This window comes from Chelmon rostratus, chromosome 21 (assembly GCF_017976325.1).
Source record: "Chelmon rostratus isolate fCheRos1 chromosome 21, fCheRos1.pri, whole genome shotgun sequence".
In the NCBI taxonomy this organism is placed as follows: domain Eukaryota; kingdom Metazoa; phylum Chordata; class Actinopteri; order Chaetodontiformes; family Chaetodontidae; genus Chelmon; species Chelmon rostratus.
The window spans coordinates 17,501,807-17,519,620 of NC_055678.1; the positions used below are offsets into that span (position 1 = coordinate 17,501,807).

The 17,814-nt window shown below is 44.4% G+C and overlaps 2 protein-coding genes across 3 annotated transcripts; one reads left to right on the forward strand and one right to left on the reverse strand.

Annotated features, from left to right (window-relative positions):
• Positions 1-488: 488 nt before the first annotated feature.
• On the forward strand, positions 489-10,254 carry vps35l (VPS35 endosomal protein sorting factor like). 2 transcript variants are annotated; one of them, XM_041962414.1, is made up of 30 exons: positions 489-512; positions 1,169-1,268; positions 1,460-1,642; positions 1,784-1,903; positions 2,011-2,035; positions 2,559-2,635; positions 2,923-3,051; positions 3,136-3,220; positions 3,301-3,357; positions 3,484-3,580; positions 3,840-3,887; positions 4,004-4,097; positions 4,389-4,589; positions 4,731-4,777; positions 5,158-5,269; positions 5,356-5,472; positions 5,570-5,623; positions 5,721-5,801; positions 5,878-5,940; positions 6,055-6,140; positions 6,241-6,321; positions 6,531-6,594; positions 7,169-7,267; positions 7,360-7,437; positions 7,556-7,670; positions 7,954-8,093; positions 8,284-8,449; positions 8,804-8,922; positions 9,046-9,195; positions 9,345-10,254. In XM_041962414.1, the coding sequence occupies exons 1-30, from the start codon at positions 496-498 to the stop codon at positions 9,441-9,443; spliced, it is 2,904 nt and encodes a 967-aa protein (XP_041818348.1). In that variant the 5' UTR covers positions 489-495; the 3' UTR covers positions 9,444-10,254. The 2 variants fall into 2 exon arrangements, with proteins under 2 accessions (XP_041818348.1, XP_041818349.1); XM_041962415.1 differs by having other exon boundaries at positions 6,058-6,140.
• Positions 9,899-17,765, reverse strand: get4 (guided entry of tail-anchored proteins factor 4). The gene is made up of 9 exons (XM_041962416.1): positions 17,609-17,765; positions 16,374-16,452; positions 15,517-15,598; positions 14,774-14,923; positions 14,181-14,319; positions 13,632-13,772; positions 13,264-13,339; positions 12,961-13,033; positions 9,899-12,262 (listed from the first exon to the last, which is right to left on the reverse strand). Exons 1-9 carry the CDS (start codon positions 17,746-17,748, stop codon positions 12,171-12,173), a joined length of 972 nt encoding a protein of 323 aa, XP_041818350.1. The 5' UTR covers positions 17,749-17,765; the 3' UTR covers positions 9,899-12,170.
• Between the last annotated feature and the right edge of the window lie 49 nt (positions 17,766-17,814).

The window sequence follows — 17,814 nt, forward strand, 5'->3', positions numbered from 1 at the left end:
TTGCACCCGACGATAACAACAAACACGTCTTCCGGTCGGCTAATGTTGTCGCTGGAGAAAAGTTGTTTTTATAAATTAAATGTGACAGTGGCGGACAACCAATAATCCACCAGACACAAATCGGTGCGGTTGACTTGCTCCAAGTAATCACAAGTTAACACAAAGTTCGTGTAAGATTATTCAGTGCCTGAAAATTAAACCCAGAGTGGGACCCCTGCCTTTCCAGTCTCTCTTTGGAAGAAGCTCGCTAGTGATTGCGCTATGTATCCTGGGAAATGAAGTTGTATTTTGCTGTAACGGTTCTTCAAAACGTCCCTCAATTCACACTGTTGTTGTTACAAATGTCAAAACAACACCATAATTCGTACTGACAGTAGCAGTCCTTACGGTGACAACAGACAGAATAATAGACCGCTCATTTGAAACCAAAAAACAGCGCTTTCTCAAAACTTGGCATAACCAGGAAGTACTGAGGTGTCACATGACGGTAGAAAAATGGCTGCGGTGCAGTGGTAAGACGATGATTTCTCATTAAAAACACTCCGTATCATCAACATAAATCGGTTGAATCGTGTATACATTCATGGTAGGCGAACTTTGAGGAGGAACGTGCAATGAAAAGGCGTGTATCGCGACCTCATTTAATAATTTACCCTCCTAAATGAAACAGCAATTCTTTTTGAAGGTTTGCAACATAACACTACGAGGCGTTATCATGCTTATGAAATGGCTGTGGTTTGCTAAAAGCCTATGAGAACTTGTCAGAGTTATTACACAGGTTTTGTAGCACTCTCACTCTCAGGTTTAAATTTAAATGTACATACAAACTCTGAATTTGTCCTGCGAATGATGCAGGCGCCTTGATATTAACATATGACAGGTACGACCAATTGTTGGCATTCGCAGTTGCTCCACAGTCCATAAAGATACTTCGGGTATTTTGGTAGTTCATTGTTCAGAGTATTAATCATTGATATCTCTGTTTTGAGCTGACGTTTAAGGCAAGATCCCAGATGTGCTTTCTGAAAGACAGAGGCACTTCAGATATGTCTTAAAAACAAGCAGTGTGTTAGCAGCAACAGTGTCATGTCCCTGTGTGTGACTGGGAGGATGTGAGCAGAAACAGCTGAACCTGGTCTCCTCTCCTGTCTGTCTGCTGTGTAACAAGGCGTTCCCGTTGGCGCAACTATGAGGCAGAGCTGCAGAGATGTCGTCCTGAGGCGGCGCCGGTTGAGTTTGGAGACTACCATCCCCTCAAACCCATCATGGTAGACTATCTGCCGTTATCACTGACCGCCTCCCGTTTAGTGTCCTCACAGACGCCTCTGTCTGCTCTGCACACATGCATGTCACAACATCTGGATCAGTTACTCCATCACAGGCTCAATGTCAGCCTTTGAGGTGGCTGGGGGGGGGGCCTCTTTAACAGCTCTGACCTCCCTCTCTCCTCTCCACCCAGGTGACAGATACAAAGACCCGCCGTGGGGCCCGTAAAGGCAGCACCTCCTCGTCTTCCTCCTCCTCCTCCTCGGCACCCGCCGACCCGCTCAGCTCCATGCTGGACGGGACCGACCCCCTCTCCATGTTTGCTGCCGCCTCAGCCAGCGAGGCTCCCGCCATGTCACACAGCGCCTCCACGGGGGTCCGTTCACCCTGCAGACAGACCAGAAAATACTTTGACAAATGCTGTTCCAGGAGCTTTTCTGCCATGATTAAAAAACATACAAAAGAAGTGGACAGAAGATGCTAACTTGTTTTCTAAGAAGAGATGTTGTGCTTTCAGGACCTGGGGAGGAAGAAGAGGGAGAAGGAGGAGGAGGCAGTAGGACCAGACTTTGAGCACTGGTCGTCCAAACGAGGCGAGATCCTGGCCAGGTTCACCACCACAGAAAAACTCTCTATTGTGAGTCGTCTTCATCGTAACAGCAAGGACCAAGTTGTTCTGTTACTATAAACTAAAAGAGTGTGTTTAATCAGCCTATCATAATGCCAATTTCTTTGTCTTCACAGAATCTTTTCATGGGTTCTGATAAAGGTAAGACCTGTGTTTGTATTCATCCAAACAATTTAATACTTCACTTAACAACACCAACCTGTTAATACAAGGCTTGCATGATCATTTGAGGCTAAATCAGTTCCATTGGGAAAACAATTACAGCTGCAATAATCAATATATTCATATTAAGAGTGGATGAAGCGACTGCGTCAAAGGGGGTTGCTCATAGTGACAGCCTACAGAGAATAATCACTCGGTTCTGTGGAGCTTTTTCAGCGTCTCTCATCATTGTTTGGGTTTCACTGCCAGCGGCTTTGTTTTGATTGACTCTCACAGCTCTCATCAGCATTGCTGCCATTTCTGGTGGAGGCCAAGTCAGAGCTGAAAACAGAGTAAATATTAGACTGGTCGGGTGTAGCTAGGCAGCATTTTGCTAACGTTAGCCTTATGAACTTTATAAGGCAATAATACATCGACGTTGTGTTTATAGACACTTGTGCTGCCCAAAGTGGCAAAAATAATCAGTCGGTACTGCTTCAAGTCACTCCTGTTGTCGCTGTAGGAAAAGCTCCAAGTCCAGGATCAGCTGTTTCCGAGAAAGTTCGTACCCGCCTGGAGGAACTGGATGATCTGGAGGAGGTATGTTTTTGTCTATAAGCTCACATAATAGCAGGCTTGCATCTGTCTGTACTGTGTGCGTGCTCCTGTGCAGCTGAACGGGTCGAGTGTGGATGAAATGGTCATCAAATACTCTGTACATGCATTTTAAGTACTTCCACAGCCTTCACTTGTGTTTAAATAAGATGCAAAATTCATCAACAAAATAGATTTTTATTGTTAGTAAACAGCACTTCAGCTAAGCAGAGTGGATCCATATGAGAGCATGGATGTATTTTGGACCTACATGCTTGTGTATGTGTGTGCAGGGTTCCCAGAGAGAGCTGCTGAACCTGTCCCAGCAGGATTACGCCAACCGCATCGAGGAGCTGAACCAGTCCCTGAAGGAGGCCTGGGCCTCTGACCAGAAGGTCAAAGCCCTGAAGATCGTCATCCAGGTAATCCAGCAGTTGAGAACACTCAGCACCCCAAAAGGTTTGGTGTGTGACATCATTCGCACTGATCTGTGATGTGCGTTCCAGTGCTCTAAGCTTCTGTCCGACACCTCGGTGATCCAGTTCTACCCCAGCAAGTTTGTACTCATCACCGATATCCTCGATACCTTCGGTGCGTAGAGAAGCTTTGTCCCTCTCAGTTCAGGAAAACACAGTGCAGGTTTTCTGACTCTAGTCTCACTCTGTTTGTAGGCCGGCTGGTGTACGATAGAATCTGGACCATGTGTTCAGACCCAAGACCCCTGCCAGGTATGGATGTGATGGTCGTATCCAGTCATAGTTCATTTGAATCTGTCAGTACACTCAAGGTTATAGCATTTAGACTTTTTTTTCACATTATTTATTGTGTGTGTGCTTGGTTCCCTCCCTCCACAGACTCGTTCACAGTGGAAGATGTGAATGACACGGCTAAGGAGACGTGCCTCAACTGGTTCTTCAAGATCGCCTCCATCAGAGAGCTTCTGCCCAGATTGTATCCTTTACTGCCTTTTGATCCCTCTTTCTCTTGACTCTATCTGCTGATTCTTATATTTGCCACGTGTGAGCATTAGTTTTACATTTAAAGGAACAAACAGACTGTCTTGGAATAGCTTGATTTACTCTTATCAGGACTGAGCTGGACCCGGTTTTCAAATGACACGGGTGTTTGAGGCTGTCCTTAACATCCCTGTGCGTCAAAAACACACTCTTTACCTCTTGCACAAATTTGACTCTTTGACCTCTGTGGACAGATATGTTGAGGCTGCCATTCTCAAGTGTAACCGCTTCCTGAACAAAGCGTAAGTTTTTAACCCTGAGTTTACCGCGTGGGCTGTGTCAGTCAGCCTTTGCACACTAATACCCCATTAGTTCTGTGTAGTAAATTAAGTCGCGCCACCACTTTCACCCTCCACAGCGGTATTCAGGAGACGCTCCCTCGGTTGACAGCCATGATCAGAGGGATCGGAGACCCCCTTGTGGCAGCGTACACCAGAGCTTACCTCTGCAGGGTGAGTCCTTTCATCCTGTGTTTCTGGACGTCTTTCTCTACTGCCTCCTGTTTCTGTCCATCTTCTAATCTGCTGGCTCATTTCCGCTGTCTATTTCTGTCTCGACAAATGCTTCCCTCAGTTCCCTTGTTTCCTGTTTTTCTTTGCAAACTTTCCTTTGTTTATGCAGTATGTTATAGCGTAACATTTAAATTTTATTGTCACATTTTGATGTTTCCCAATTGCACGTATGTATCCAGAGAATCCCTCAGTTCTTGCCATTATTCTGATAAAAGCGCTCCCTCCCTCCAGGTGGGCATGGAAGTCGCCCCCCACCTGAAAGACAGCCTGAACCGCAACTTCTTCGACCTGCTCGGCACCTTCCGGCAGATCAGCGGGGAGAGCGTCCAGAACCAGCTGGTCCTGCAGAGGGTGGAGGTGCCCGAGTACCTGACGCTTTATTCACCCGCCATCAACTGGATCCTGCAGTGCATCGCCTACAGAGCTCCAGAGGCACGCAGCCACTCATGTTGTTCTCAGAGCGCTCTCCGCTGGAAATATACCAGAGATATTCCAGCTGAAAGAGGTCAGCGTCCAATAGTTTCAGTGCAAAAGTCGCACTCGCTCAAAACTTGTTTGTGTTTCCATTTTCAGCCTCTGCTAACGGAGATGATGGAGAGATGCAAGAAGTTGGGGAACAAGTGAGTGCTTTAAAAAAACACCAATTCTTGAATAAATGGAAATGGGTCCGCAAGGTGATTAACAGGAAAGACGGCAGGAAAAAACAGATTTCTGCCACACAAAACTGTTTTTCAGGCTTGAATCTAATACTCTAATGCTTTTTTTCTGAATTCCACATTAAGTATCTTCAACTAACTCAGACAATTTGTAGTGTTGCTTTGTTTTTAGGGGGTCGCGAGTCAAACAAAAAAAGTTTTTGCAGCATAAAACACAGTCGACAAATAAAACAAAATGTTCAGAAACGTACTTTTACAGAGCCTTTACGCAGTGTTCCAGTGGTGTCTGATGGATGTGAAAAACAGGGAATGTCGATGATCCACCATGTTCCTGTTTCCCACAGTGCTTTGCTGCTGAATTCAGTCATGAGGGCTTTCAGGCCAGAGTTTGTTGCAGCCAGAGCCACCGACTTCATCGGTATGATCAAAGACTGCGACGAGGCCGGCTTCCCGAAGGTCAGAGGACATGAACAGCTGTGATGAGGTGATCCAAATGGATGTAAATGTTTAAAAAAGAAGCTTGATTGGCATCTCCTCTCCAGCACCTGTTGTTCGGGTCTCTGGGTCGCAGCCTGGCTTGTGCCGACCCTCCAGAGTCCGAGAGGCTGACGATCCTCAATGAAGCCTGGAAGGTGGTCACCAAAGTCCGCAGCCCTCAGGTACTGTGAGAACAATGCTGCTGTCACACAGGTGCGACTTTCTCAGGAAAACATTCAGGTTATGATGATGTCATACGTGATCGTCTGTGGTTTTTAGGATTACATCAACTGCGCAGAGATCTGGGTGGAGTTCACCTGCCGCCACTTCACAGTGAGTACAGCACAGCAGAGACGAGGGGGAGTGGTGATACATTTTAGAAAGTGGAACTTAAAGTTTCTCCTTCCTTTCTTTTGTCCCGCGCCCGCAGAAACGTGAGGTCAACACCGTTCTGGCCGACGTCATCAAACACATGACCCCCGACCGGGCGTTTGAGGACGCTTATCCACAGGTTAGCAGCTCGAGCTGTCTCAAGCTCCTGCCGTCTGCTCTGCACCGACTCTAACTTTGTTCTGTTCTGTATCCAGCTGCAGTCAGTGATCAGGAAGATCCTCAACTACTTCCACGACTTCTCCGTCCTCTTCTCCATGGTGAGCAACCACCAGTTCTAAACCTTTGCACTCTGGAGGCCTGAAATCATCGGTGTTAGGCGAGTTTTATGCTGCCACGCTTCCACACTGATCCCCAATGTCTCTGTTTCCCAGGAGCGTTTCCTGCCGTTCCTGGACATGTTCCAGAAGGACAGTGTGAGGGTGGAGGTCTGCAGATCCATCATGGAGGTCTTCATCAAGTAAGAACTTGATGAATAAATGACATTTATTTTGCTTTGTGACGAAAAAAAAGTGGCATCTTCCCACAAATGTGTGCCTCCATCTGTTTGCCTTCTGCAGACACCAGGTGGAGCCCACCAGAGACCCCGTCATCCTCAACGCCATGCTGCACATCTGCAAGACCATGCACGACTCTGTCAAGTAGGATGATTGTTTGTGTGTATTTGTGTTATAAGCGTATCTATAAATTACTTTCATAGTTGTCTTTTGTTGTCCTTATTTAATTGTAGTAGTTCCAGTTCCTTTAATGTAAACTGTAAATCAGGACGAATGTTTCATCTGTCAGCTGCTCTCCTGATCTGCCCGGCGACATCCTTCAGTCAGTCACCTGTGTGCTCTCTGTACTGCAGCGCGCTCACCCTGGACGATGAGAAAAGATCTTCGGCTCTGCTGATCATCGGCTTCATCCGCATGGTGGGACTCCTCAGACGTTGATTTTCTTGTGGTCAGCAAATCCCACGAAACAGCCAAAAGCAACTAGTCATCAGTCCATTTCTCAATCTTTTCTTGTTGCTGGGGACTATTTTCAGTTGCGGATTAATACACATTTGGTGTTCAATTGAGTGTTTCCAGCAGCAGGATGGTGTGTGTGCGTGACTGGCTAAAATTAACTACAGTGTCAGTGTTCAGTGTTAGAATTTTCAGTGTGAGAACCTCCTCCTGCTCCTTTAAAGCTCAACTTGTCTCCTCATATTATTATTTTACGTACCTTATTTCTGGTTTACACAATCTCCCATAATGAAACTTTTTTCCTCTGATTCAAGTTTCTTTTGAGCTTTAAATGCTTGGAAAACATTATGATTTTTAAGAACAGTTCACTTCCTGTCTTTATTTGACCACTGTGACCAACCGGAACGACACAATCCCAGAATCTTAAGACACAACATCAAATGTCATATAAGTAAATGTATTACAATACAGCCACTGAGTAAAAGAAGGTCTATTTTCTCTCTGCTTGCACTCATGTATTCTGTGTGTCTGCGTTCAGGTGTCTTTTGGTCGTGACTTCGAGCAGCAGTTGAGTTTCTGTGTGGAGGCCAGAGCCACCTTCTGTAACCTGGAGCCCGTGCTGGTGCAGCTCATACACGTCAGTATACATCGGTATTGTTTAGTCTGTGTGATGTTCATGCACACACACACACACACCATTCTCAGTGTTTGCCTTGTGTTTTTTTCCAGACGGTGAACCAGCTGGCCATGGAGACCAGTAGGGTGATGAGAGGGAGTCACTCCAGAAAAACAGCAGCCTTCGTCAGGGTGAGTCAAGGACTGATCCCCGCAGGCCGCCGTACATGCTTACAGGAAGGGAGACACAGGGGGGAAAAAATATGAGCTGCTGCCAATTCAAGGACTGTTCTGTTTCCCTGTCCTCCAGGCGTGCGCTGCCTTCAGTTTCATCACCATCCCGTCTCTCAGCAGCATCTTCAGTCGTCTCAGCCTCTACTTGCTCTCTGGTCAGGTTGCGCTGGCGAACCAGTGTCTCTCTCAGGGTGAGCAGCTGCCTCCTTTCAGGTTTTAAACCAGGAGTAAAAATTCAGGTCACATTCTGGGTTTTAGTTAAAAACTGGAGCTGATGTTTTGTTTCAGTACTTCCTGACATTCTGCTTCTGTTACCTCCCTCCTTTCCTCTCTTCTTCGCTTGCATCTGTCCTTCCTTCCTACTTCTTTCCTTTCTTCTGCCATTTCCAAATGTTTTTTCCTCTTTCATTTTCTTCTCTTCTCCCCTTACTTTCTCCTTGCTTCCTCCCTCTGTCCTTCTTTCCACACCTCCAGCGGATGCTTTCCTGAAGGCAGCGGTCAGTATTATTCCGGAGGTTCCTCGCTCCATCAGCGTTGAGGGGAAACTTCGCTCTTCTGAGAGCTTCCTGCTGGACTTCACCAACAACTTCCTGGCTACGTTGCTGGTTGTCCCGGTAACGCAACCCAGCTCCTTTCCTCAGGCTTTCAGAACAGAAAGATGTGGAAAAATCATCCAAAGCAGAAGCATTTAGCGCCTCCTCGTTCCTCTGTCTAGTCAGCCTAGTTAGGAGTCGAAGGCATCAAACCGACAGCCTAACCTCCCTAAAATAATTACCAAAAACGTGTGTGGGAATGTGTTTGCAGGACCATCCAGAGCACGGCGTGCTCTACCTGGTCCGCGGTCTGCTCAACATGGTCCAGGATTACACCTGGGAGGACAACAGCGACGCCAAGGTGCGGGTCTACATCAGCGCACTGCCCCTGCTGGCCGCCATGAGCCAGGAAACCTACCTCTACTCCATCCCTAAAGGTACACACACACACACACACACACAGTGTCCTAAAAACTTCTCTGCTACCCTGAAATCCAAATCACTGCTCCTCTTCATTTTATTTTCTTTTCTACAGACTAAATTAATGTTGCTTTTCTCCGAGCCCTCTCCTCTTTCTTGAACCAGAGCTCCAGGATTTTCCCAAATTTCATTTAATAGAACTCCCTGATCCTCTTTTATGGATTATCCCAGTTATTATAAGTGTTGCGTGACAAGAGGCTTTACTTTTCATCTCTTTGTAAGCTGTAGTTCTTCAGAGAGGGATTTCATGTGAGCACAGTTCATCAAAAGCATTTGTCCAACTAATCTTTTCCCTCCATTCCTGCTCCCAGTGGACTCCAACGAGACACTTTATGGAGGAGACCCCAAGTTCCTATCAGAGATCAACAAGCTGTGTGAGACTCTGATCGGACAGATCCTGGACCACCTGAAGGCGCTCGGTCGGGACGAGGTGAGGCAGAACCGACTCTGCTACCAGCAAGACTGCAGAGTTTTGGGGGTTTTTTTTGTGAAATCACTGTTTTCCAGTCGCGAGCAGCACTGCATGAACATGTTCTTCTCGTCCCCTCTGCAGCAGAGCACACGGCGTCAAGGCGCTCTGGCCTTTTCCCTGTTCAGTTCCCTGCTGGCTCACGGTGACCTGCGGAACAACAAGCTGAGCCAGCTGGCCGTCAACCTGTGGAACCTCAGCCACAAACACGGCTACTGCGAGACTCGAGTCTCAGTGAGTTCACGCACTCTACCACTAATTATCCAGATGTATGCTGCACTCAGTTCAGATTAGTTGCATTTATTTCAAGACTTTCACAAACAGCAGTGAGCATACTTGGCGTGAACGCGGCTGTGACTCCCCGTCTCGTGTCTCTCGTCCAGGTTCGGACCCTGGAGTACATCAAACACCAGGCCCAGCAGCCGGACATGACTCACCTGACGGACACGGTCCAGAGGCTGGCACTGCAGTCCCGCACCTGAACGTCAACCTCAACCACGTTTGTAAAATGTAAATAAAAGATTCTAAGAAGCACCAAGAGGAAGAACAAAAAGCCTTAATGTATTTGTGAGAGGTCACTTAAAGGAGTGTGAATGGATTAAAAAGCACTTTGGATGCTTAATTTTACATTTTGGCGCTGAATATTCGTTTTTGTAGACTTAAGTTACAGAAAGTTGTTCTTGTGCCAGAATTTATTGTTCTTGCCATTTTCAAGCCTGAAAACAGCAACTAATTACACGATTACAGGACAATGAAACCTTAAAGAAAATCCATTGCTCCTGTCCAGTGTCTTGAACAAAGTAATCTCAAACCCTTCACTGATTCACCAGACGGTTCAGCCTGCGGAGGAAGAAAAGTGACATTTCCCTGCATGTCTTCTGCTGTTCCGCCTGGTCGCAGGTCGCTCGCTTTACTAGAAAGAGAGGACACACAAGCCAACGAGCATATCTGGTGTTGTTACCTGCAGTGTTTCCCTTCAGCTTAAACACACACACAAAATAAAAAAAACATACGAGTGAATTTTCACAAGTGTTCCCTGTATTGCAACATAATCTAGCGTCATGCTTACAGTTCATATGTAGTATGGTTCAGTAAGTGTTTCAACATGTCCTCTTCAAGCATCTGTAGAAATAAACATTCATCCTGCTTTGTATTTAAATGCAGATCATGAGTATGAATCTGTTTTCAAACTGCTGTTCTCATTGACACTAATTGCTTGTTAACTATCTCATCCCCTTTTTTTCTATCCTACATGATTGTTTTTTTTTTTGCACCAACTCTTTTTCATAAACTAAAATAAAAAAGTGAACAGGACAATATTTGTTTCAAGACATTCTCAAACTCTTCTCAGTTGTAGTTTATTTACTCAATTAGTGAATCAATCGAAAAGGCAAACACTCCCCTTGAGTCCTCAGAGGAAAATAATGATCAAAAACAAATGTCAGCAGCTGGACTGGACACAGACAGGAAATTGGTCACACACCTCTTTTTCTCACTGCCTGATTACTGAAATATTTCTCCCAAAACACTGACTAATAAAACCTGTGTGATGACTCGTAGAGCATGTTCTGTGGCATCGTTTAACTGGTTGATCTCTTGGGGAAATGAGTGCTGCTGAGGAACCTAAAAGTCAGTAAGTTATTTAATCGTTTCTTATTTATTGGCCATGTTGGTGTTCTGTGAGTCCCACACAGATAATCACGTAGAATTAAATAAAGATTAGTGCACTTTGGACGACCTCAGGACTTCCCTAGTAAATTGAATTTGACTTCCTGGGGTGATTTGGCCCCTTTTTAAAGATCTGAGCACATTTTTTTTCAATCCTTTAACAGCTGACTGTCATGACCTGGACTGATAGTCTGTCACTACGAGGACAAAAAGAAGCTGAGGGTTGAACGATGAGAGAAAAGAAAGAGCTCTTCGGAGGAACGAGCGGGCCCGTGCAGTTAACACTGATAAAACAGCAGCTATTGTATGGATCGCCCTTCTCATTGTGCACTGGCTGAACTGATGCTGGACTACTGAGCCACCTCACGGAGGAACTGTTCTGACAGATATAAAAAGAATGGGACAAAAGACAAAGCCAGAAGCACTCAGGTAACAAGCTGGTTTAGATATTAGCATTTTGTAATACGTAGAGCAAGATTCACTCCAACACACCGCTTTTATTTTTCACAGCAACGTGTAGACAGCCAGAGCCAACACTCAGCAACACACAAACTCTAAGTGCTTTGAATGCCTCATTTTTTTTTTGATTTGGCAACTGTAACAAAAAAAAATGCTAAAATTGGGTGTCTTCACATAATTTCTTCCAGAGATGCAAACAAGCTCAGCAGCAGTTCAGCAAGTGCACAGTAAAAAAAAAAACAAAAAAAAACAATGGAGCCATTTGTATACAGACAGCTGTATGTTTGCAGGAGTTCACTTGAAAAGAAACGAGAGCCGCCGCTGACGTGCAGAGCAGCCGCTGGCCAGAAAGGGTTCGTTTGGTTGATAGAAGGTAAAAGACGACCTCTGATAATAACTTAACACGGAGCGCTGTTGACATTTTGTCCATATAGCTAACAGACAGACGATTCAGAAAAAGATGATGAAAGGTGGCCCTGACAACGAGTACAATCTCTTTTACTATTGAAAGAAGAAACTTTTAACGGAGAACGTTGTTCAGAAATGCCAACAACAGCAACACCACAGCTATGATCGAGCAAACAGCTGGATAGTTGTAGTGACTTCACTAAACCCTCTTAGAATGACGTAATCAACATTATGAAGAGAGGTTTCACTTGTGATGGTATCCTCTCCACTGAGACCCCGACCAATCCCACGCCTTGGGAGAGGGTTTTCACAGGGAGGGAGCAGTTTGTTATGTTTAAAAATCAAACACCCTGAACAGAGAGCAACAGTCCCAAACTAACAAAAATAATGATTAAAATAACATAATCGTAGAATAATTCAACACGGGAAGAGTTTGCAGTTTGGCGCAGTCAGTCCCAGCAGTGCTGAGAGGGGTGTTTTGGCGGCCTGATACTTGCTCTGATTTTAGACTGGATGAGTAGGGAAGGGGGGGGGGGTTCGAAACAGCACGCCTCTGAAAACACAGTCCGGCGCCTCGCCCCACCCTCGTTGTGGAGGTGAAGGAGGGAGGCGGCGTGGTCTTCCTCTTTTTTTTTGTTGTTGTGTTCGTTTGTTCTCTTTGTCCTGGGGCCGGCTCAGTCCAGCTCTATGGGGCTGCTGTCCTCCTGGGCTTCTTCTGCCCCGTCATCCTCCTCGCCCGAGCCCATCAGGCTGTTGAGCAGGTTTCCTGCAGGATGCAGCATAGTCGTCATTCCATGCATACAGTGCTGCGGTGGTGTACACAGCATTACTCTCGCTTTCAAAAGGTTAAATATTAGACGTAGCATTTTAAAGGGATAGTTTGATATTTTGGGAAAAATGCGCTCATTCAATTTCTTATCAAGAATAGTTAAGAAGATTGATAGCGCTCTCATTATCAGAGCCAGCAGGTAGTTATCTTAGCTTAGCATAAAGACTGGAAACAGGGTGAAGCAGCTAGCCTGGCTCTGTCCAGCCTACCAGCACCTCTAAAGCTCATAACAACACAACAAACTTGCCCCTCCATTGGTCGCGACCTGACAACAAGACCAGAGGAAGTCACCGCACCCAATCAATGTTTAGCTCCACAACTAGCTCCTTCTTCCATTTAACTCTCAGCAAGACAGTGAATGAGTGTATTGCCCAAACTGTCAAACTAATTCTTTAATGTCTATAATAAACCCTCATTACATAAAGCCTGAGACAATACAGGTCTATGAATTTATGTGACAAATTCCACATGGCAAAATGAATCTCTAAAATCTGAGGGATGAAACGTATGATTCAGAGAAAAGAGTGATGTAAGGTTGAGTTTTATCAGCTGATACAGGGAAAACGCACAAAACTTCATATAAAACTTATGGTGTAGATCATCAACATCTGCTCAAATGAACTTGGTCCACTCACCTAGCAGTCCACCGTATGATGGGGACTGTTTGGGTGGAACTCCAAAGAAAAGCTGTCCTATTCTGTCGAGATACTGAGGAGCCAAGATGATGTGCAGAGGAAGAGGAAGAGGAGGATGGAGAGACACGTTTGTGAAAATACACCATCATGTTTTGATTACCTTCAACGTTACAGTGAAATTATGCAAGTTTAAAACATATGGAGCACATGGTGTGTTGCAGCTGCAGTCACATTACTGAAGGTCATTTAATACGCGATCCATGGGAAGAAACAACAGTGCACTGAGCAGTTTTTTTAACTCACCTCATTATACATGGGGTCCCTCTTAAGGGAAGGTTGATATTGCTCACATAACACTGTGAAAACTGTTAATTTACCCCTGAAGAACAAACAGAGGAAGAGTTTCAAATACTGTACATTATTATTATCATCATCATCATCATCAATCTGTTTTCCAAACACAAACAATTTAATGATTTTTAACAAATTTACTGCTGTAAAATATGAGGAAAAATCAGTAAGAAGTCATCTAACGGCAGCTTAATGAGCGTATTATATGCTCATGCCCCTGACAGAGTCTGACAAAGAGGTCGGAATAAATTCAATACATATTAAAATCAATAAATATATCTATGAATACGTTTTGAGTGTTCAATAGATATTTCCCTCACCCATCCACTGCCAGCAGCAGAAACCAGATAAAGTTTAGTAGAGGCTGGACAAAGGGAGGGCCCTTCTCTATGGACGGGTGTTTCTCTGTGTATGTGCTGAACACCACGGAAGCGCTGTTTTTGTTCTTTAAGCAGAGGAACCTGGAGGGTGGAGGTTCAGAGGATGGACGGACAGAAATACAGAGGGGGAGGAAGAGAGAGACAGACAGAGAGAGAGAGGTCAGAGACTTTTTAAAGAAGCTGCTGACAGACAGAAAGTGGATATGACTGCAGGCTAGGATGCATCAATACCACTTTCTCCACTGCACATACAGATTCTGAATACTACACCTTAAATCTAATTAACCTGCAGATTACATCTACTGAACATTACAGACGACTGCTGCACTCATTTCCAGGTTAGAAGTCAGGCTGTTACTTGCTGTCAGCTTGAGGGTTTTCCAGTTTCTCTGTTTAACTCAACATGGACGGTGATTTCAGCTTTTACGTTGTGAAGATATCAAAAACTAATACTGGCGGTTAAAAGGGTGGGAGTGACACTTCACTTACTGTAGGACGGCCTGCGCCACAAACATGTCGACCTCGCTGCGGAAGCCTCGTGACGCCGAATACTCCACCAGCATCTGCGCACAGCCCTCCCCGTCAGACGAATGCAGGAAGTGGTAACGAGACTCACTGTAGTTTTGCTCTGGACACGCAAAACATTTTGGATTTTCAATTGACTTCATGCACAGCAGCTTCCATATTAAGAATCTTAAGGGCAACACACACTCATACTACACACTGGTTATGCCCTACAGATGGAAGAATTAGTCTGGCAGCACAGGAGCTGGGATGTGTCAATCTAGGGAGCTGATGGTTTGACAAACATAATGATGCTGTTGGTGTCTGAGTCTACAATGAAAACAACAGCCATGGGTCCTTTGATGTACATTATATGCCTCCATTGTGTGTTACCCTTTAGTTAGATTTGTTAGGCTTTATGGCAGCACGTTTATGATTATGGGTGTGAAAGATATGTTGACAGACTCAAATACTTTCACTGAGTTACCAAGAACATACGGAAAACGTGCTATTTAAAGCTTCGTTATTCATTCGTTATTATCCTCTACACGTTATAAACCAAATGGTTAATTGATTACCTTTCCACAAGGTGACAGCCAGCAGCTGGTGTAGTTTTGGGTGACCCAACTTGCCAGATCCTCCTGTGGACCATTTCAAGGCTCTGGACACAAACGCTACTCTCTCTGGGGAGTTCTGGTCCATCATGCTGAACAGCTTAGCCAAGTTTTCTGCTCCATACATGCACACACGTGCACACACACACACACACACACACACACATGTACACACAGTGAATGTCCCTTCTTATCTGAAATGTCCTACTGTACTTTCCTCTTGAAAGGTGGAGTTCTCTGAATGTGACAACAATTGTTGTTGTTTTTACAGACTAGACTATACTACAGTATCATGGCCAATCACTGGTGGATCTGTACTGACTACATATTTAATCCCAATTCATCACATACTGCGATCTGGGTGTGCCAGCTGTCAAATGTGCCTCACTGCATTAAAAGACTGGTAGTTATCAAAAAGTTGAAACTTTCAGTGCTCCTCATTTGCATACTTGTAACGTGTAAATCTTGCTGGGAAAGGTACTGTGGCATCTGTAACATTGGCATAGTAACAATACAAAGACAAATTTCCAACACAGTTGCTGTTAATGACACTTTTTCTTTCATGTGATAAAAAGACTGAGGATATAAAAGCACAAAATACTCCACAACTGCACACTCTTAAATACCTTATTACAAAATGCAAAGTTTAGCAAAGGAAGTCTTGTAGATGATCTGGTGTCTTTTAAAGGCTGGAAGCTGCCACTCACCTAATATTTCATCTTCAACTTTTGTCTCAGATTTCTCCAACACCTCCAGTACCAGCATGGACAGGTCTGCTGCACTGTTTTGCTGGAGATGTAAACAAAATCAACTGTATTTTTATTTTGTAATTCCATATTTTATATCTATATATTTAAGAACTGAATATTTTGCACAAGCACGTTGGGTGCTGGGAGAAGACGGTTAATCAATCTATTTACCATGAATTCATCACCCAAATGGCAAACTGCCATCTAATTGACTTCTGGTTGATCTTTCATGCACAATAAAGATTATGATTATAAAAATTACAATTCATTCACATGTGCAGCATTAGTGTAACAACTCTCAATACAAAGATTACATGCAGCCTGACTAGTAATATGAAAACTAAGGCTGCAAGTAACTATTATTTTTATTGTTGATTATCTGCCAATTAATCCATTAGTAGTTTGGAAAATGGGGGAAATCGTGTTCATGCTCAGTGTTTCCCAAAGCCCAAGATGATGTCATCAAATGTCTTGTTTTGTCCACAACCTTATGATGGTCAGTTTACTGTCACAGAGGAATAAAGAAACAGCAAAATCATCTGGAAGCTGGAATCAGATATTTAGCCTTTTTTCCTTTCTTAAACTGCTCAAACTGATAAGTCGATTATCAAAATAGTCATTTTAAATAATTTCTTTGTCAACTAATCAATTAATCATTACAGCTATTATGTCAACATTAGCTTTCTGCGCACTGCTGCAGTAGCTGCAGCCAGCTACTATGAAAAATCACATTATAATTCCCCTATTTGGGGTGCTCCCATGATCACTTAACACTAAAACAAACCAACAAAACAGGGATCTAGAGCAGCATGTACCTGGTTATAGCTGAAGAAGAGTAGAGCCCCATTGTACATCAGCTCCCTGGCCTCAGCATGTTTAGCCTGTGACATGTACCTGATGGAAGACAGGAGTGTCAGCAGCATTACACGAGATGATACTATCTGCTTATCGGGATAGACACAAGTTTTGTTTGCATCACTCAACACCATGCCCCATATGAGGCTGCAAGATAAGGTACATGCAGTGCATGCTTTTGCCTGAGTTACAAAACAGAGTATCAGTGTTAATATTGTAATGAGTATAATAAGATTGGCGGAGACCACAGCACAGCTGCAGTGGTTTTCAGATTCTGAGAAGGAGTTAATATTGCAATCATGACTGTTAGTCATGAGATAGAGCAAGGCAATGACGAAGGAGGAGGTGAGTATCAAACTCATTTTGACAGATTGGGAAGGTTTGGCGTTGACTGTACAGGATGCAGAACAAATCACATTCTTTATAAACTATGCTCGAGGCAGACAGCCAACCAATTGAGCAGCATAACAAATCTGTTCATTACGCCAAACAGCATCCAGTTTTCCATATTGTCTGGGAGCAGGTATCCATGTACACCACCAAGTGTGTGAATGTTCCTTCATGAAATAGACACCAGATAACTTAACCCTAACTAATTCCGACTAGACTTATCCTGGATTTTGCAAATTTGACTTATTGCAATGTAAACATAATCCACTGTAAATCAAAACTAGATAAATATATACTAGGTAGTAGGTACAAACATGTCTAGCCAACATAGTTCAGTCTGCGCCGGGGCAGTATGCGAGCTATCTAGCTAAATGCTAACAACAGTTGGGCAGGTTCAACACACGTTCAGGAAATGACAGCGGTCAACAAAGCTATTAGCCGTTATATTCTATTAATGTACACGTGACGCACCTTTTACAAGGACGCATTGATATAGACTATTTAGCTGTCTTGCATTGGAGTCCAGCTAACTCCGCTTCGGCTATTAGCAGTTGTGTTGCTAAACACGTCGCTGGCTAACTAGCCCTAGTTAGCAGTCCCATTTTGTGACTATTGAAGATCGACATCACAGCTGTCCACACAAACAAAAGGACCGACGTGAGTGGGTGGGTGCACAGTAAAATTCACCCAATCATAAACGGCTGGGCATATGAGCAAGGTTGACAGTCGAATGATCTGGAACAGGCAGGCCCCAAAGCCAAATGACAATTACAACTGCACCTACGAGCACGAAACGAAGTCTTACCTAAAAAATAAAGTCCTGTACATCTGATGTGCTTCATAGTAATCCCCCTTTTCTACGCTGGCTCGCAGTTTTCCTTCGACCCTCTGTACGCCTCCACGGTTTCTGGCACTGGAGCACCTCAGAGACTCCTGCTCCGACATTGTCGATGCTCCGCAGCAGCGCTCGAGCTAAGTAGTGTCGACAGCGGCAGACCGGAAAGCTTTACA

Bases quoted from the DNA above. Each gene is read 5' to 3' on its own strand.
- get4 (XM_041962416.1), bottom strand. From the start codon at position 17,748: ATGTCGGAGCAGGAGTCTCTGAGGTGCTCCAGTGCCAGAAACCGTGGA. The intron at 16,453-17,608 runs GTAAGACTTCGT...GTCTTCCATCAG, and splicing joins TACAGGACTTTATTTTTTAG to GTACATGTCACAGGCTAAAC. The intron at 15,599-16,373 runs GTACATGCTGCT...TTACATCTCCAG, and splicing joins TCTTCTTCAGCTATAACCAG to CAAAACAGTGCAGCAGACCT.
- vps35l (XM_041962414.1), top strand. The intron at 1,643-1,783 runs GTCCGTTCACCC...TTGTGCTTTCAG, and splicing joins CACACAGCGCCTCCACGGGG to GACCTGGGGAGGAAGAAGAG. The intron at 7,671-7,953 runs GTGAGCAGCTGC...CCACACCTCCAG, and splicing joins GAACCAGTGTCTCTCTCAGG to CGGATGCTTTCCTGAAGGCA.